The sequence below is a fragment of the Glandiceps talaboti genome, chromosome 11 (assembly GCF_964340395.1).
Source record: "Glandiceps talaboti chromosome 11, keGlaTala1.1, whole genome shotgun sequence".
Taxonomy (NCBI): Eukaryota; Metazoa; Hemichordata; class Enteropneusta; family Spengelidae; genus Glandiceps; species Glandiceps talaboti.
The window spans coordinates 13,052,488-13,073,758 of NC_135559.1; the positions used below are offsets into that span (position 1 = coordinate 13,052,488).

At 37.4% G+C, this 21,271-nt stretch overlaps 3 protein-coding genes across 3 annotated transcripts in view; all 3 read right to left on the reverse strand.

Annotated features, from left to right (window-relative positions):
- Positions 1–3,056: 3,056 nt before the first annotated feature.
- LOC144442038 (type I iodothyronine deiodinase-like) lies at positions 3,057–12,844 on the reverse strand. The gene is made up of 4 exons (XM_078131310.1): positions 12,747–12,844; positions 6,058–6,331; positions 4,209–4,381; positions 3,057–3,309 (listed from the first exon to the last, which is right to left on the reverse strand). Exons 1-4 carry the CDS (start codon positions 12,842–12,844, stop codon positions 3,057–3,059), a joined length of 798 nt encoding a protein of 265 aa, XP_077987436.1.
- A 48-nt stretch (positions 12,845–12,892) lies between these two features.
- LOC144442040 (lipoxygenase homology domain-containing protein 1-like) lies at positions 12,893–18,840 on the reverse strand. Its single transcript, XM_078131311.1, has 8 exons — positions 18,771–18,840; positions 16,042–16,217; positions 15,414–15,503; positions 14,940–15,057; positions 14,110–14,273; positions 13,642–13,720; positions 13,366–13,438; positions 12,893–12,980 (listed from the first exon to the last, which is right to left on the reverse strand). Exons 1-8 carry the CDS (start codon positions 18,838–18,840, stop codon positions 12,893–12,895), a joined length of 858 nt encoding a protein of 285 aa, XP_077987437.1.
- Positions 18,841–20,110: 1,270 nt separating this feature from the next.
- The window catches only part of LOC144442041 (lipoxygenase homology domain-containing protein 1-like), a 6,735-nt gene continuing 5,574 nt past the window's right edge, over positions 20,111–21,271 (reverse strand). The window contains exons 7-8 of the mRNA XM_078131312.1: positions 20,828–20,903; positions 20,111–20,195 (exon numbers count right to left, since the gene is read on the reverse strand). Of these exons, the coding sequence (XP_077987438.1) occupies positions 20,111–20,195; positions 20,828–20,903 (161 nt within the window). The remainder of the gene's footprint in view (positions 20,196–20,827; positions 20,904–21,271) is intronic.

Here is a 21,271-nt window from a genome sequence, read left to right on the forward strand (position 1 = left end):
TGATTCTGGCACAAACAGCATTATAGCTAGTGGGGAGGGTGTGGGAGGTGGTGTCCCACAGTACAGTAAACACTTGTTAAAAAATAAGGACATGTAGGAGGCCATTTAATGGCATAACATTTCAAACGATATACATTATCGAAAGCCATAGAGTACTTGAAAATTGTCTTCAATACCCCAATTTTACTCGAGTCAATACATTATTATACAACTGTATGGCTATTTTACCGACACTTTACCTTATAGAGATATTTTGGCAGAAACACACATGTGCTTGGCTATTGATTGCCTCATAAATAAATGTGTGGTAGGTAAACGTAGTTTACAATTTTGCAAAGACAAAGTACAAGGTAAACGACTGCTCCTGAGGTTTGAATTTTCAACCAGAGAGAGAGAGAGAGAGAGAGAGAGAGAGAGAGAGAGAGAGAGAGAGAGAGAGAGAGAGAGAGAGAGAGAGAGAGGGGGGGGAGAGAGAGAGAGAGAGAGAGAGAAAGAGAGATATGGAGACAGAGACAGAGACAGAGACAGCGAGATAGATAGATAGAGAGACAGAGACAGTCACAGACAGACAGACAGACAGACAGACAGACGGACGGACGGACGGACGGACGGACGGACGGACGGACGGACGGACGGACAGACAGACAGACAGACAGACAGACAGACAGACAGACAGACAGACAGACAGACAGACAGACAGACAGACAGACAAATAGATAGATAGATAGTCGTGTGCAAACTAACAATATTAATCTTGTCAAATGTTCATTTTATTCAAACCAGATCATTACCGAGACAAAGTTTACAGCCGTAGGACTGGTCTTTACATTACGTATTTTTACATGGATCAGTAGTATAAAATCAATACAGCGAAAAGTGTTTGAAAATCAAATCATCACAGTGTCCTTAAAAACAGCTGTCGTCTGCCACAAAAATGGCGCGAAATGACAGACTGAGAAAGGCCATCGAGCTATCAAGTATAAAGATTTGCTTGATAACTGTCATAATTTCTCTTGTAACTGTCGTCGTGGAATAACATTGTTTTTTGAAGACACTGTGACAAGTTTTTGTTTGAGAAACACTTCAGTCTGAAAAAATCTCTCTTGCATAATAATATAAACCGATAACATATCTCTAGACGGCGATCAAACAACAACGCTCCGATTCTGTATTACTACAATCGTCGTCCCACATCAAAAGTATATTTCAACCGAATGGCGTGGACAAACACACGGGGGTGGGAGGAGGGGTACTCAGTCAATTTTAAACAGGTACTTGCAAGTCAATCTTCCCTTTAATAGCTAACCCTGTTGAATCTTTTAAACATTCTTAAAGCCCATATTGATTATTTATCAGCAAAGATGGAATCGCATATTGAGTATACGACACTTCGAAATGTCTTGTCATTATATAATAGGCTTTTCAAGTTGAAAAAGGGTATCAAAGATAACAGACATCATTCAAGGCTTAACTATGTGACGTATAAGTACACTCTCATCAATCGTGAACACCCCCTCCCCCACACCCCCTCACCGATTATTCACAATTTGTAGCGGTTGTCATTACTGATGAAAGAATCACTGTCTGATAGAAAGAGATATAAAAAAATACCGTTTAAGTAAACCCACAGATATGTGAATACCAGATTAACCGGTGTCTCAGTTCTTAAATGACCTCGAGTGCACGTACAGAACATGTACCTTTTAAAGTTACCCGTGTTTGCTTGAATAGCCTTGTACTGAAGTAGTTTGAAGAAGGAAAGTCTAGTACCACTACTCTTTTTAAAAAGTAAATATAACAAAAAATCTAAATAAATGCTCCCCACAACAGGAAGGTGTTGTTAGTTATGACGTTCCAAGTACTGTATAACAATCGTTCCATGTATAACGATTTATGTTGTTTAACAAGCCTTCGGAGAATGCACAACTCCCTCAAATACTTTACTTATATGTGACTGAATGGCGACATAATTTATAACGCTGAATAGAGACGTGGTTTAAAACATTTTGGTGACAACAAATAAACGCTACGAAATGTCTGTGATAATGCAGGAAATGGCAGGATTGTGATACTTGACCATGAAGGTCAGGGTCAAGGTCAAAGGTTAATGTCCCATTATAACATTACCTGTAAACATTATTTGAGAGAAATTAGCAATATAAGAATAAGTACTCCAATCCATGAGGTTGTGATAGGCAAGAAATGACTTCATTTTGAGAAAAGGTCAGGGTCAAAGGTCAAGGTTTCAAAAGACCGTTTGCAATAATATGGGGATTGACACTTGAATATAGTCTCTGTGTAGCACAGGTTTTGAGTTTTGACGTAAATATCTATTTTTAACTACAAATATGGCCGCAATTTGGTCAAATTTGCATATGTCACAAAACTGACGTGCGTATGTCCCATGTGACATGTCATCTTCATGCCATCTTGGAAAGAAATCGGATATTACACGTCTGAGAAATGAGGTATTACAGATGGATGGACGCACGCACAGACGGATAGACGAGCAGACAGATGGATGGATGGAATTGCCTTTTAGGGGACCAAAATAATCCAACTCAAAAGAAGAGAAAATGGGCTGAACAGTGGTTTCGGAGATTTTAGTAATTACGGTTAGGTCAATAAAAATAGCCTGTGTACAGCACTGATCTGTGACTCCGATAGCTCTCTGAGTTACAAGAGTAATCGGAAACACAGATCAGCTCTGTAGACAGGCTACAAATAAAAAACCGCGTTTTTATCAGTAAAAAACACCATGTGATCTCACTAGAAATAAATGCAAATATAATATAAACATCACACTTGCTGTTACCATACATGGTTACAGTAGAAATAAAGGTTTGGCAAAAGATTCTTATCACCATTTCTATCTTTCTAAAAAAAAACACATGTGTCCATTCTCGTTTTGCAGCCCGATGGAATATTTTAATGTCTCCGTCATCTTGAATAGTCGGTCTGGGGAACATATTTAATTAGCAGACTGTCGAAATATCATTAAGTGACTGCTTACAGTACATCATGGAAAAAGCATCATGGCCGATTGAAGTATTTTTCTAAGCTTTCTTGAAATAGGTTTCCAACCATTCCCTGGCAGACTCGACAAACAAACGCTCTGGTGTCATCACCTGCTGAAATATGTTGACCCCAACATACACGAGTTTATCCCCAACCAAGACGAATATTCGATCTGGTTGTGCGCCGTATGCCATGTTGAATGTGTTGTTGAAATCATCTACAACTACACGAATTTTGTCTACGTCATCAGTATTTGTGGTGAATGTATCCTCGGCCATATGTATCATTAGTCTGTAAAAAGTAACGAAAATATAATCTAGTCAGATTTCTCAACAATATAGTATGTCAATCAATCAATCAATCAATCAATCAATCAATTCATTCATCCATATATCAATCAATCAATAAATCAGTCAATCAATCAATCAAATAATCGATTGATCGGATCGATTGACGGATCAATTAGGGGCGAGATCAATAACTCAATATAGAATAAAAAAACTTAAATTTTATTAGTTATGTCCCGACCCCCACCCCCCACCCCACAAGGCGTGACATAAATATGTATAACAATTGGCTACTTTATGTCACGCATTCCCACCCCAACCCCCCCCCCCACCCCCACCCCCGCCTTCTAACTTAAGTGACAACACTGATGTGAACTGAGAGATTCTAAGGGTAGCTTATACGCCGATTCGGGCGGGTCTCCAGAGGGAAAGTGTTCACCAAGTATGTTCACGTTTTTATTGTCTAGCTGCTTGGGTGGAACTAACTATAAATGTGACAACACCCACCTAAGAATATTACAGTAATTATACATAGATTACAGACTCCTCGTTTACCCATGTGTGCTCCACATGATCCGACATCTCACATCATCACAATTAATCATTGTTTCAGAATGTAGTAGCACGTAGTACAAAGTAAGTATGTAGTGAGAAAATACTATTTTATCAACATTGACATTTATCGACATGGGTCGGAGCAATATTTTTCAAAAATCAAAAAAAAACTAAAAAGATCAAATAAAACAAAATAAAATCCCGACCGACCTACCCTATTTTCAGAGGCTATGTTATTGGAAGCACACAATTATTTTTTTTCGCTTAACTTCAACACACAAATGCAGTTGGGGTGCGAAAGCAGATAAGTCAACAAGTAAACGGGATGTGTGTGAATTGTTCGGTTACCTGGCAGCGTCCCTTCTGTCTTCAATGCTATGTGGAACGTCTACCAGGCTAAAACTGTCTCCAAGCCCCCAACCTTGTGGCGGATGGACCTCAGAAATGTAAATGAACAGGAATTCTACTTTATCCCAGTAGTCTTGGAAGAGCTGCTTCAGAGAGCCACCGTCGACGACAGCCTGCAACGTAAACGTTACGATAGTATGTTAGCAAATAGAATCGTTTCAGAGAGGTTTGCTATACACATTATGGTTGTGTTGCGTTTTAATTTCTATTATACCATGCACGAGCTAAGTTCTTGGACACAAAATATGGAATATACACCCTGGTCGTTCTACGTCACGACAACGCGCGTCTATGTCATCACAACGCGTGTCTACGTCACTGGTTCTGTTCTGTTCGAAATATAAGTCAAAACTTTCAAAATTGTCATTACTTTCCCCTTTGATATTACTGGCGCTGGTATAATTATGCTATTCGCCAATACAGAAATACCCGGGACCTAAGGGTTGCCACTACTCGTCGAAAGACCCCTTAGGTCACTCGTATTTTCATTGGCTGAACGAAGAACAATATTGGGGGATAACATCCCAAGTAAATTAGCTGCGGTACAGTGCACATAAATAAAGCTTTTGAGAGAGTTTGCCGTATATTTTTTTTGTGCAAGATAAACCACCGAGACTTTCAAATAATCAAAAACAAATTCGACGACCGTTTGTGGTTTTTGCGTCGTTTTTTTAAGAGCTGTTTATGAGCTTGTCCTTCAAGTACAAGTAGATGTTTGTTTAATAATTTGACAACTAAAATACTAAACTGACATTTTTGTGATGTTAACTGACTGTCTATCACATTATGATGTCGTAAAATGTTTATCATCGTGACATCATTAGGCCGCTTTAGCAATAGATTATTCTGTGGACCGGAATGGCAGGGAATCAATAACATGGAACACCGTCTTCCAAAAAATCTAATTTGGTTAAAAACTCGGATTTTTCTAATGGAAATCCGTAGTTGTTCTTTTCCTTCAATTTTATTCTGTTTCAATTCACACACACACAAGTTGCCTCTCCCCCCCCCTCCCCCCCCCCCCCCCATGCATTGGAAACAACGGTGACACTATTTTTATGTTAGCTGCACTTCTTTTCCTTTCACATTTATTTCTAAGACTGAGGGACAAAATAGAAAAGTCGGTCCAATTGGCAATTTTCGGAGGAGTCACGATTGCTGAAAATACGCCGGGGTATCGGATAACTTCACCGACAAATGTCGAACTCAGGAAGGGTTTGTACAATGTTACAGATGCTTTTTGGGTACCCAAGTTTGAAATTCATAGCTATATATACACTGTGCTACAGGTGTTTTGTGTTTGGTAATTTTGATACCTACTCTCAGCGGGGGTCAGGAAAGTGATGACGTCACGATAAGCAGTGGTTTATCCTTTTGATGACGCAGGTGGCTCAAAGAAATTGTGGTACCCGTTTCCATGGTGACAAGGTCCACATCTGGCCACGAATCCCCAACTCCAATCTTGGTAGGTTTGGGGGAACTACCAAACTGGTCCAAAAAACTCAGCCCGCGCATTACCTGGGAAGAAATCGTTATTTGGTTAGAGATTATGATGCCAATTAGTACGGTACAGTAATGGATGGAGGGATGGAAGGATGGAGGGAAAGAGAGACAGACAGACAGACAGACAGACAGACAGACAGACAGACAGACAGACAGACAGACAGACAGACAGTCAGTCAGTCAGTCAGTCAGTCAGTCAGTCAGTCAGTCAGTCAGTCAGTCAGTCAGTCGGTCAGTCAGTCAGTCAGAATGCATAAAGATGATATAACGATTGAAGAACAAATACCTCTTGGTCCCCTTGAAAACGTTGGTGTACAGCATAAAATAATGGAATCTTCACTTCGTCTGGATCCTGACCGAATTCCACCGCCAACTTTTTGCTCATTTCAAGCCATATTGATATCATTTGAACCAAAACATCTGGTTTACTTGGATCCATTCTTTTACTGTACATCTTGAACATTTCTGGGGATGACATTTCCTCACGAGCACGCCCCAACATTTTTATGACAAGATCCCTGTTGTCGAAGAAACTTGGAGCTGGCGGAAATTTCGTGTTTCTGAATATGATACAAAATTAAATCAATTAATTAAAGGAAATGTTTATCTTTTAACCGATCTTTACGAAAACAATACGAAACATTTTTTTTTCAAATCTAAACTACCCTACATTTGGGCTTTGCCCATGGTATTTTTTCACCAATGTGTAAGTTTATTCGTTATGGGTTTTTTTCCATGAAAATGTTTTCACTCCCATTTCATTTCTTGATAGATTGCAAATTATTACATGAAATGAAAAATACTATAAGTAACAACTAACTTGATTTAATTTATCTTTTTTTCACAACATACATTGTCACAGAAGTGAAAATCGGTTCAGTATTGGAATCGTGACTGGGAAAGGAATTGGGTCCAACTCCAGATTAGGTTCTATTGAAACTTGAGTGCCACAGCGTATGCATGGTCACAAAACAACAGGTTTTCATATCTGGATTTTACTCCGAGTCTGAAGTTAACCTTTAAACACATTTAAGTGTCTGTACAATTTATCTACTTCTGCTTGTAAACATTCTGACACAGTCATTATTTGAATTATCTGCGATTCGCATTTAGGGAGGGTGATTTTCTCTCTTTAGTTACAAGCAACATGTTGACTTTGAGTACTGTTATCACCGATGTATAGGGTCAGGGCTAAGTGTGCAACATACCGGATTACCACAAATATATTGACTCTCTACCGATGGTCATTTATTGTCGTTCAATTTTAGATTGCACAGTTGATCTTTACACTCCATGATAAGTTATCAAATTTACAACAAAAAATAACAAATTTTAAGTCTCGAAGAAATGTTCAATTCCTTTGAGATTTCGTATTTATCTTTCTATAAGTCTCCACAATAATTTAATTGAGGTAAGTGAATATCAAAAACACGTTTGGATTCCTCATTCCTCTTCTATGTCTACCTGAGTTTGCTATTTTGAATTCAAAAGTTTCAAAGCAATATTTAATTACATCAATATTATGCCTTAGAATTGTCAGTCTAGATCAATAATCATGCAACTATTACGCATGCGTGTTATCACCATATTGACACACACGATATTAAGGGTAAAAGAACAAAACAAGTCAAATTTGGCCAACTTTGCTTAAAAACTGAGAAGTCAACGTACTTAAAATGAGGCCATCACCATAGCAATATTGGCAGTATCTCACTTCCTATGTTTCTGTTTGAAAGCGGATGGCCTGGTTTATCCGCCTGCACGTGAAAGCCATTCAAAATAACAATTAATTAAATGTTTGGCCCTGGCAGCCATAAGTATTTGGGCTTGCTATCAGAGAGTGACATTCAGTGTCCTCACGTGAAACCCAACCCTACCCTACCCGACTTGTTGAGCGACCGCAGACGATCAATACGTTGTGATAAGTAGGAAGTAGGTTAACCGCCAAGATAAACAACCAACATAAATCTCAATAATCGTGTCTTTTTTGAAGGACGAAATATGTAAAATCGATGCTTGGGGGTTCTTTTTGTGACAAATGTACCAAAGTCTACCCCCTCTGGCCATCTTTGATTGCAGACATGGCTAACTTTTCGATGTCACATGATTTACCTTCGACGCATGCGTGTTGTATAATATTATTCACGTCGTACGTGCATTGTATTAAATCAGTACCACAAAACAAGTTAAGAGTGAGATCACGATTTTATGAAAATAAACATGCTCAAATAATAAGTTGATAGGGAGCAATGCAAGGAAATTCATAGAATTCAAATTTCCGTAAAGACTTTTTCGCCCCAAGCTGTATCAATATAAGACTCATGTACCATCTCTCGACTGATCTATGTGTCTCAGAGATGTGACTAATCACAGAAAATGATAAGGATACATTCAATCAAAATATATATAATACCAACGTTGATTTACAAAGGTTATAACGCACAAGCAGTTCAAAGTTTTGAGCATTGAGCTTTCGACCTCTCTTGGTCGACCATCCTCATCAGAATGACAAATTTCATAGTTACAGCTAACCACTAGGTGGCGGTATGATCCGCTGATTGTAGTAGTTAGTATATTACGGAACTGCTTGTGCGTTATAACCTTTGTAAATGATAACATCTTCCAAGCTGATGGAACATTTTTGGGTCAAAAACAAAAACAAACAGGACGAAGAACTACAATTAGCAACAGAGAGGGCGCACTTAAGGTCAGCAAAAGCATTCTGCAGGAACAAACGCTTGTCACTATTGGTACAGACATATTCCAACCATGGTTTGCTACAACCCATCCCCGTTGGCCTATAAATTGCCTTTATTGTATACCTTGCAGAGTTTTCGCCTTATCATATAGCGCAAGTAAAACTGGCGCATGTACTAGGTTCACTGTAAGCTTTATGTTTTCTTGTCTTGTCTTGTCTGTTAATGTACAAAACGCCATTGTGGCTATACACGTAAGGTTCGTCATGCATCGCAGTTAAAATTCCTTATGTAGTTTCAAGGTTTAACTGTGATTTAAAATTGGCCACGTCTTTCGCTGCTTTTGTACTTGGTGGTAATAAGTTCCATAAAGGTATATAGTCCGTGGATAGAGTGAGTAACGATAACAGTCCAGGAGCGAATGGTGTTGTAGTTTAGCTTGTGTGTTTGACGAGTGGTATGTTTGGTATGGTTTTCCTAGCGGAGGTTTTCCATATTTGTAGGAGTGATTCCATGCGTTTCTTTGAAGATTTTATTGAGTCTTGCTTTAGTCCATCTATCCTGTAGGGACTCCCAGTCGAGATCTTTTAATATGTCTGTGATGCTTGTAGTATGTCTGTAGTCATTACTAACAAATCTAGCTGCTCTTCTTTGTACCTTTTTCAGTTGTCCCTGATAGGTTTTCTGGTATTGATCCCAGACTGCACTGCAGTATTCAAGTCAGGGTTTTGTATGCTTTTTCTTTTGTGTCTCGAGAACAGTTCCAAGGATTTCTTTTTTTAAGTTTGGTGAATGTGTTGGGCCCATGCATGAGAGGTTATTTGATATTTTCTGGAGAATGGTGTTGTTCATGTGATAGTGGGATGGAGTAAACATTTTCTTGTGTGTTGCGTGCATAATGAAGCACTTGTGACGTGTTAAACTTCATCTGCCAGGTTTTTTCCCAGTTGCAAAGAGCATATACATCGTTTTGTAGTATTTCTGTATCGGCAAGAGTGTTGATTTCTTAGGGGCAATATAACGTTAACAAAAAATTGAAAGGAGGCAGTCCTTGCCGAACAGTAGATCAATATACTTTCAATTAAGATATCCAACAGAAGGCCAGAAACTTTTTTTTAAACTGTTCAACGGGTCCGACCTACCCATATTTTTAGTATTTATTTGTTTTTGGTTATCGGCAATATATCCTCATGCGGGCTTAGCATGTCAGTAAAATGCACTCTAATTTTGTTTCATAATTAAGGAGATTATTTAAATATTTTCGGAATAGTACATGTAACAATATTCATTTGAGTCTATTCCAAATTATATGATATCTTATACAGTGGGTTACTTGGGTCTGATGATGCATACAAGCGTGAATTGATCATGAGATGTTGCATATGCAACGTACACTAAAAAGCTTTGCCACAACAAAATACACTTCCATATAATATGTACTGCATAGCATAATTGTTTCAATTCTGGTATTTTATTCAAGCATTGTAAGACTTTAAATTGTGTCTATGGTTTGATGTTTTATGCCTCTAAATTGCCTCCTACGTTGTCTAATTTTCATTCTTTTTCATCTTTGGAGGGAGTCTCCTTACAATCAGTAGCAATTGTCGCACTCGAGCCCCGTGCGTGCTATTTGTCTACCGTGAGAACTTATTCGAATCCCCGTTCCACCAGCAAATAGCCCCGTGGGTCCAAGTCCGCGTAACATCTGTGTGTGTGTGTGTGTGTGTGTGTGTGTGTGTGTGTGTGTGTGTGTTTGTCCAGCCCATACAGTCTGCAGATCCGTGGGGAAACATAAAAATAATCCTCCCTTCTTCAGTGAAGGCAACTGGTTGAACTGCAGAGACTCGAACATGAACAAGCAAATGATATCTGCCCACATACACACTTGCCCTAAAGAACTAAATAAAAAGAACAGTAACTGTCATAAACAGTAGATTGAATGACTACTTTGTTGAGAATTTAAAAATTGCCTCGTCGCACCATTTTAAACAAACTGCCCTGACCAGAACAATTCCTTTTTTTGGCCTAAATGTTGAATTTTGTTGCATTTATGCTCAACTTACCCTTCGTCAGTCATATTTCCAGTCCTCCCTTGGTTTTTCGTTCTGTTAGAGTATCCCTTCGTCGTCCAGTGTCAACGTGAAAGGATTTAATTTCACACTCTGCCTCTGTGTTGTTGACGCCCTTCTTGTACTAAAGCAAGAAATGGTAATTTGAAAGGACTACACCCTTAAACTTGCATGACAATACTGTGGTGACCTTGAGCTCTGTAGCTGCAGAGTACATTGCATATACCTACATGCGTGTGCACCATGATTACATACATGCCACTTATTCAATCAAGCGTGAATAAATAAAGTGTCTTGCTACATTTTGTCTAAATGAGATGAAACGTGTGACAAGTGATTTATACCACTTTTTGAGCTCAATTATCTTTGGTATACCTTCAAAATCGGTTTTGGCTTCCGAAATAACAAGGTCGTGTATGTCGTCATTTTGCCCTGAACTACAGTGCCCGCCAATGTTCACTTTGACTTTGACGTCACCTCACCTCATCACTGAGGGAAAAGTATTTCTTGTATAAAGCCAGTACCTCAGTTCCCCATAGGTGTGGCCTTGATAAAAGTGAAATGACAGAAACATACAAAATGCTTTCAAATTGGTGTTTTAACTAACTTTAAAAAAAAGGCAAGTTAGCGTAGTAAAATATCTTCAGTATGATTGTAATTTTTTTAAAACAATGTGTAGTCTGATTGTATGTTTTGCTTTCCGTGGTACTGAGAGTCGATTGTTTTCATTTTGATACATGTATATCTATATCACTTTTGTAAACAACAAAATGTAGCAACAAATTGTGACCTTGTTATCTTTCAGTGTAGAATCTGCAGTTCTTTTTAATGGTTTCTGTCTGCTTGTACCAAACAGATCCAGTGAACACAACTATGAAACGGGCTGTAATAGTACTTAAATTTGACCTGTACGTTGAAATGTATCAAATCGCCGTACTCCATTGATCTCAGTTTGGCCTGTTTACTGACTGAATCTATGACTTCTACACTCGCCCAGCACCAAATAAAAGAGCCTGAGTGAAAGTAAAGAGCGAAAATAGTGAATTAGTGTAGTGTGGTCACAGCTTCAGCCAGTAGACTGTCTAAGAGATCTTCATTTCGAATGTTCATAGAAATTTACTATTATTAAACGTCGTGTCCAAGGTGACCTCCGATCTCTGATCTAGGCTGCTATGGTGGTCTGAAATGATATTGAAACCGTATCTATCTTATCCTATAATTCAGCATTCCAAACTCTCTTGCCTTTTCCTTGGCTCCTTTATAGATTTTACTTCAAAATGACGATAAATCGTACATTACCTCGAAAATTACCCCTTGTGTGGATTCGAGACGTCTGGCGAGGGTCTGTAAGAAGTTCAAAGTGTACTTTGCCTGACAATTGATATGAAGGGCACCCCCAATGACCATTTTCTATTTTACAACAATGGTGAATACGTACGACCAACTTCAATAGTAGATTTACTTTGTTTTTTGGGGGGTTTTGGCGCCCATTTATTTTCTCGCGAAGATTAGTGAATAACAATTCGTGTTGTTCCTAATGTTTAGCTTAGAATGCACTATATTCTCTATATTGATCCGGGGTTTGAGGAATACGACGGTCTCCATACGATGGTCGCTATACGTGAGTCGAAGCCTGTCTGTGGTCTATGGTCTATGGTCTATGGTCTATGTATGGTCTATGGTCTATTGTCAAAGTGAGAACGCAGTGAGGCAAATTTCACTGTAATAGACCACATTTACGAAAAGTATCACCATAAAAATACAATTTACACAAATGCAAACTATGTTACATTCATTAATATTATATTTCCCATGATGCACCATTCAATATGGCGGGATTGCAAGTAGTCTATTTGCAAGGTTATTGAGAATCGGACGGAGGATTAACATTGACACCAAATCTCAGTAATGCGATTTTCTATTTCATTCATTCATTTTTCTTTCAAATATGGTGAAAATATCACTATTTTTTTAAAAGAAAAAGTATCTTATATCGTACATACGGATTCCGATACATTGTATTTCACTGGGATATGTATACAAAAACCGCTTTTAAAGCATTTGGAAATCAATTCTACTCACAAGCATTCTTCCAAAAAGATAAGGAGCTTTTCCATCATTCTCATATCAACTTGTTTTATTCAGAATGTTTTATTATTTAGTCCTCCAAACCCTTTTCTTTAAAAATCACCACTTCATAGCATCCTCACAGAGTTGCAGCATACACTATTATCTGTATCTCTGAGTTAACTACATATACATGTGTTTTGTATTTTCCAGTAAATCCAGTGTGAGCATTGCGCGCCATTTTCGAGCAGACGACAAGTAGATCCGACCGCTGCTAAAACTAGGACGTCTAATCACTGTCGTCATCATCTGATCCAGCCTCTCGCACTCCGACACACTCAATAGTTCGCTTTAGTTTGGTATCTTGAGAGAGCCAACTAAAATAGAAAGATTTTAAAGCGTCAAACATAGTTCATTTTACCATGCACGAGCCAGGTTCAACAAAAAATATGAAATATGTACTCTGGTCGTTCTACGTCACGACAACGTGCGTCTGTCACGACAACCCGTGTCTATGTCACTGGTTCTGTTGTGTTCGAAATATGAGTCAAAACGTTCATATTTGTCATTACTTTCCTCAAATTTTCGCGCTGTTATAATTATGTTATTCTCAAATATATTTCTTCATTCAGCCGACAAGTATTCGTGACTTAAGGGTTGCCACTACTCGTCTAGCGACTCGTAGTGACAAAGGCCCTTTAGGTCACTCGTATTTTCCTTTGCTGAAATATTGGAGAATAATGTCTAAATATTTTCGCTTACTTTTCACATGGAAAGTAGTACAAGGTTCCATCAGGTGTGTTCACAATAACGTGCTTAAGAAACCACTTGTCACCTGAAAAATAAAATAAAAATTCCCAAATCAGCACTAACACTTTTAGAAATAACTGTCACAACTTTCTGATATTTCGATATATTGTTTATCAGGAATGTGTTGTCATATGTAGAACTGTCACGCTTTGTGGCAGGAGTTCACGGAGATCTCTTTATCACAAACAATTCACAAACAGTCTTTTCGGTAAACATTCTACTACTTACTTTTCTTGTCACTGCCGTGACCTATCTTGACCTTCTGTATAGGTCCTAGGTCGACTGCTTTCAAGGAGAATGAGTCAGTCTGAAAAAAACAAATAACTGCAAGTTATGTACGATACTTTGACTTCCCATATGATAAAAAGAATCTCAAACAAAATAACACGATACATAATTGTCAGGCTATCATTTTATTACGTACATCACACATGTCTATGTATGTATGTATGTATGTATGTATGTATGTATGTATGTATGTATGTATGTATGTATGTATGTATGTATGTGCGCGTTTGCGTGTGTATGTATGCATTTAAATAAATACTTTTGAACGGAGTGAAAGATATGTTACTGCCTTTCCGATTGAAGATCATAATATCCAAACTTCGCTATGGCGACAATCCTTCATTACAAGCGATAGCAGAGAAATTTCTTGATGACGCATAATTTGTGTCCTTATTTTCCTATATTTACCTTTCCTTTCTTGAATAGATTGAGTCTGCTGCCCTTGTACACATTTTTACTGAGCCATCGTTTGCCAGAATCACCACGTTCACCATAGACATAAATCCACACGTCGGCATCCGTGCCACCGTCCTTTTCCTTGCCAGTTTTAACATCTATCTGGTATTCAAAAACTGTCAATGATACAGAAATAATGTCAAACTATATATTAAAAGACGTTACAGGAGAACTGATGTTGAATTGGTGGTTCACTCAGAGAACACGGTGTTTTTCACACACACACACACACACACACACACACACACACACACACACACACAGACAACCTCAAATGCAAATAAACCATTACAGTGGTGCCACGCACACTGTGTGGAGATGTAGAAGTAGACATGTGACCATGTTGAAAGTAAGCAATTTGCCATTAAAATCATCAAGTCCAAGACTTTAGTGTAATGTTTTCATTATAAGCCTGTCTTTGCTGTACTGTGAAAGAATAGCAATGCGTATCACTGTTCAATATGATTGGGTACAAGTTTCTGCTTTCTGTTTATTATGACTCTTCATTGGTAGTCTAGAGTTGAATTATGTCTATCTTTGTATGAAAAATGTAATGTCCATGAGTGAAACACCAAGCCAACATCCTTTTAGCTGTACTTGTGTGAAGATCAATGAAACATCTATTCATAGTTGGCATGTGGGTTTTAAATCTCGCGTGAATTTGTGAGAATGTTACAAAGATGGCAAACCTCGCGTGAATTTGTGAAAGCCTAACAAGAATACAAAATCTCGCGTGAATTTGTGAGAGTATGCAAAGAACGGATGAAACACATCATACAGACCTTCTAGTCCACTGTCTTCACCTGGCAACTCGGTGATAATGACTTTGTCACCTTTCTTTTTGGATAGCCATGCCTCACATGGAAAGTCCATAGTGAAGGAATCCCTTACAAGAGTAATCTATGAAATACATGAAGTAACAACATTCACACTACTACAATTACAATAGACATGAGATATAATTTCTTTATAAGTTCAAACACAATCCATGGTCAGCAACCAACTGAACTGTTTCATTCATGCAGGTACCGTTTATATCATTAACTAAATAAAGAGTCCATACTGTGTATGTAATGTTTGTGTATTATCTTTTTTTTGAGTCTATCTCAACATGAAACCTTGTGATCAGGTTCACTAATCTTGATAGTTCGTTTGACAGCTTGGGCAAGCTTCTTCGAAAAGAACTGTAATAAATAACAGCAGACAGATGGAATCACACAGACTTCATGCTACGAATGTCATACGTCATTGCTGACCTTTTCTAGATACCAATCTGCCTTCTTTCCAGAGTCATCATGGCGTACACGCACCTTGTATGGTTTGCCTATTTCTTGCTCTATTTTTATCTGTGGAGGATAAAGTTATGTAACAGTCAGTTAAAGCAGATATGGCATATTGGAGGAAAATTAGCCATATATCTGCCAGATTTAGCATATATCTACCAGAGTTAGCCATATATCTGCCAGAGTTAGCAATATATCTACCAGAGTTAGCCATATATCTACCAGAGTTAGCCATATATCTACCAAAGTTAGCCATATATCTACCAGAGTTGGCCATATATCTACCAGCGTTAGCCATATATCTACCACAGTTAGCCATATATCTGCCAGAGTTAGCCATATATCTACCAGAGTTGGCCATATATCTACCAGAGTAAGCCATACTTAACTTGTACAATGAGTCGCTTTTGACTTTCGAATGGGAGACGCTAGCGACACCTACTGGTGAGATATTTCAGACTTTTTTTTGGCTAGACTCAAAGAGAGTAATTTGACACAAAGCATGCGCATCGTCAATGACATGGATTCAAAATTCAACAGCACTTTCGCATAGTTCTGTCAAGAGGCTTCTTCGTGGATAAAATTCACCTCTAATCCTTACCCCAAATTCAGATTTCAATCCTGGTTCGAAATAACCACCGTCAGGCTCTCCTAGTTTCACCTCTCCTGTATTACCATCTTCACCATAGATTTCAATGAAGACTTGGGCGTTTGTTCCACAGTCCGAGCCACACTCACCAGTTTCAACGATAATCTTAGCGGTGTCGGCTACAACTTCTGCACGGTCAAAGAGAAGATAGACACATATCAGAGGTGATTTCTATTGGCCTCAGTAACTGTAACTCCAATTGTTTACCTACTAATTTACGTTCTTATCTTAGAAAGATTCGTGTTGCTGTACTTGTAGAAGCATATACAATGGCCCAGTGATTAAAACCTATCGCCAACCCATACAAACCTCTCACCCTTGCATAAATGTTAACAATTTATCACAACCAATTAAATGGTCCTGACACTGTTTACACACGGACAGCAAGCCAATGTACATAGTGTCAATGATTAGTAAACAGGTAATTCGACCAATGTAAAGGATCTGGTCGTTTCAAAGAAATGTTTAATGTAATTTTCAACTGAACAAAAAGGGAAAATAGCGAAATTTACAGCTGTGGCTACTTGGGGTTAAACTATATATTGTATATTTCTTGTTATAGCGCCACCTAGCGTCAAACTTACTAACCCAAATTGTATGGTATATCAATAATACACTATAGTGGGCTGCTCTTGCGCACGTACGTATCAGCATAGATTTTTTCTATTATCATTTTTTAACTTTGACAAAAGTCAGGCAGTCCACACAGGTGATGAACACCTATAAACGTGGACCCCAAACGTGGAATTCAAAATTGTCATGACATGTTTGAGTTTCTATAGTAAAATGTGTTAATGTGTGTATGGAAGGGTTGTCGTTTTTTCATTGACATCAAAAGAAGTTATACCTAACTGCTGAATTAATAGAGTTTCTACAGTGATATTAGATTAGCACTCAGCATACGTAATAAGTTTACAAAAGAGTTAGAAGTGTTTACGTTCATCATTCACCAATGAACTTTTCTTTACATACCCTTAAACTGAGTGTTTTTCATGAATTTGAAAGTCTATTCTAATTTAAATATAAAATGACAAAAATTAAAGCGATATTGGTAATACAGAAAAACACGGGTCAATATGATATCCCTTGTTTTAACTCGGACAAAGAGAAAATTCAAGGCTATAGATATTACGGGTACAGGTCACGTTGATTAAATGATTGCTTTATATCAGGAGAAATATCACATGCAGTAGTTGTGTATATAGAAAGCTCATTCAAGTTTCATTCAGATTATATGTCACGTTTTATTCCCTATACATTTCCGTCAAATTAAACACAACAAATCGGGGATCTTTTTCCAAAGAAAATGAAAACTCAATTTTTCGCATTCACGACAGTAATTATATATAGATCAACTTTTGGTCTCAATTATGGCCATCTCAACTTCCTGTGACTGAACAAAATGTATATGACCTCAGTTGATTATCTATTTAGGGCGTAGGTTTTTACGAGGCATTTGTTCATTTTAATGAGACCTGTCAAATGGTGAACTGTTGACATAGATGAGAAGTATTTACCAATCACCCTAGCAACGTAACAATTCTGTGGTTAATACATACACCTTGTTATCTTGGTATTTTATTTGCAGAGACAGATGGTGACCTGAACAGAACTCTTGTCTGTGTGGGAGACGAGGAAGAGGCCCTCAAATGAGATTAACGCAATCTGTTTTCTTTGCCATTAATCTACTGTGCTCTGAAAGAGTTCGTTGTTTGTTAAGATTCGTAGACTAAGGTCAGGCGACAAATCTTTAGACGGAAGAAGGGAAACACTGTCATTTGACTACGCGTAAACCTGAATCTCGCACTCCACGCATACTTTGTACGTGCAAAAATCGACTACAGTATGCGATAATTCTAAAAGTTAACTGTCAACGTTGCAACAGGTCTGGTCGCCAATGTGTTCTCATAGCCATAAGCACAGCTACAATTTGTATTTCAAATTTCACGTACGATCTTAAGAATGAATTCTTTCGTGAAAAAAGCATTGATGTTACAATTTGTAGCATGTATATCATCGGACAATTACTAGTGCACTGCTACGAGTAAAACGTTAATGACGGCTAAATATTATGTGACAAACTTGCAATAATTGAACAATTACAAAATTTGTGAGCACGGTCGCCTTGAGTGAATAATATTTTATTTTGTGAATATTCTAAACATCATGTCTTTGTTATGTTCAAAAAGTAATATTTCGTTTTAGATAAACAGCTAGATTATAGAGGTCGGTACAATTTATTTGTCTGTTAGTTCAGTGTGACAACAATAACCTCTCTGCGTGACATTCACCCGAGACCGTCTCCAATTGGTCAAGGAATCTCAGATAAAACATGGAATTTTACACCACATCTGCTGATATGATTACCGGTCTGTCAATATGAACAAAAATATCTTAAAGTGTCTATCAAAATATGTGCTAAAATACTGAAATCAAAGATTGTACTAAAATACTAAAATACAATCTATAAGGTAGTTTAGTTCTGAACTTCGTAGCCTTTGCCCACTAACTAAATCGTTCAGAATTTCTATACAAATTATGAATGTGCCGATATGTTTCTTTTCATGTGTGTACAAGTGACACTGTATGTTCCGTAAAAGTATATTTATGTTGTCATCTCCGCCCCAAACACTGATTCCGTTGAAATATACTATATCCCGCATAAACAAGAAAGTACTTACCAAAGTCATCTAATGGTGTTCCGGCGCAAGCGCCCATCAAGAAGGGAGGGGGTCTACCGCCAAAAGCCATTTTGTTATGCTGTTATATTTCTCCAAAAATACGATTGGTACGGTGACTCCAACAGGTCTCTGGTTGAGGATCGCTGTTCTTATTTAGCTCGATTTGTCAGTTAGTGAGTAACCAATATTAATTTTAATGATAACTAGATAAAGTGTCCATTGTTGCTATCATTACCCTGCCCTACGTCACGATGATTCAAATCAAGCAATTCATCGCAATGGTTTGTGGGGGCAATCAAGTCCAGCGAAATCAGTTGTTAGTTGGTTAACGTACATCTGCGCACAGACACACAGACAGAGACACACACTTACACACTTACATACCCACATACACACATACATACTACATACATACATACATACATACATACACATACATACATACATACATACATACATACATACATACATACATACATACATACATACATACATACACACACATACACACACACACATACATACATACATACATACATACATACATACATACATACATACATACATACATACATACATACATACATACATACATACATACATACATACATACAGTCATTGGTTGATTGGTGGGTGAATGGGTGTGTAGATGGGTCGATGAATTGATCGATCGATTGATTGATTGATTGATTGATTGATTGATTGATTGATTGATTGATTGATTGATTGATTGATTGATTGATTGATTGATTGATTGATTGATTGATTGATTGATTGATTGATTGATTGATTGATTGATCGAATGTATGAACTATCCCTTCGATAATTTGTTATTGGTTAATAAAATCCTTTTTGAATTGGATGTTTTATCAATTCATTGCTCTCTTGTTTCCGGTCACATATCTTTTTTGTGAATATGCATATAGTCGTTTCTTGACTTTAAATGAAAAAAAAACTCTTCATATGGAAACAAATTACTGTTAAAGCACATGATAAATCAATGTTTTATTTCTTTAATTTAAAAGTTACATTTTACAACACTCTAATGGCCACCCATTTTTCCAGGAATCATAGTTACATGTAACTTTTTTGGTGGGATTTTGGGTTTATTTGTGCCGTATTTCCTCGACCTAAAACATCACCGAAAATAACATTAGAAAAATAAACTAAATCAAAATAAAGTCTCCTAAATACTAATCTACAGCTACTATGGTAGAACGAGTGTTCGCAAAATATGGTCAATGCAAACGTTGTACGGCGAAAAAGGGTTCATTTCAGTTGAACTAACATAATGGCCTCATCACATTTGTTTGTTTGTTCGTTATTGTTAATGTTCTTTACTAATCTGAATCTTCTTCCAATTCATTTCTAACACCAGCGCAATCAATTTTACGTTCTGGTTTGCCTTGTTCTACTCCAACCCACCTGTAGGAAGATAAGAACAAAATTGATTCAATCAATAGCCAAATAGCTTGCAGGCCAAACTGCATTCGTTGACGTAAAAAAACAGACTGAGTGTGAAATACCCTGTAATCAAAATGATGAACTTCCTGTAAAGGTCTGTGTAACCAAAACAATATCAATTTTGTGGTTACAAACAACATGATAGATTCTGCTAGCATCTCTATAGATCAATTCATGTTTATCAATGGAATGTTACATGTCCCCCCATAATGCATCATTCATGATGACTAGCTTGCAAACAGAACTTGCTGTTGATCGGTTGGCTAATGTTCGGATGTTTCCTAAATATCACTATCGCTGCGTTTCCTCAGGTATATATCGAACAGTTGAACACAATAGACACCATGTTCAGGCTTCATTTGGATAGTAAAAAAAATTTATGACAGCTCGGTGATTTTTGGAAATTCTCACGAGGCTGATGTTATAGAGCAATACCCTATACGGATCAGTGTAGTTAGCACAGGGCGACATATCATTAATTGTTGTTATTGCTTTATGCACCGATTACTTTTTTTTTTCTCTCTCTCTGCATTTTATTTGTCATTCCATGTCAAGGTTCCGTGAATTCATCTAAACTGTGATATTGTACTTACTTATTTAAGGGGAACCAATACATTGGTCCGTTATCTGGTGTCTTGACCACTATGTGTTGAACAAACCAGTCATCAGCTAGGAAAGTAAAAATATATAGTTTAGACTATTTCAAGTGTCTCTATTTTTTTCTTGAAATGAATTGAACATGAGAGCTTCCTTCTTTCCAGTATATGTGTATTCACTTTTCACTATTCATTCTTTCCAAACTTTGCAATTTGTACACCTACATTGTAAGATTTCTTAGTTGGCAGACAACTATTTTTCGTATTATATATATATATATATATATATATATATATATATATATATATATATATATATATATATATATATATATATATATATATATATATATATATATATAACTCGGTGAGTATCAATCTGCTAAGACAGTGCTCTATACCGCAGTGGCAGAGCGTAACAACTATATATATATATATATA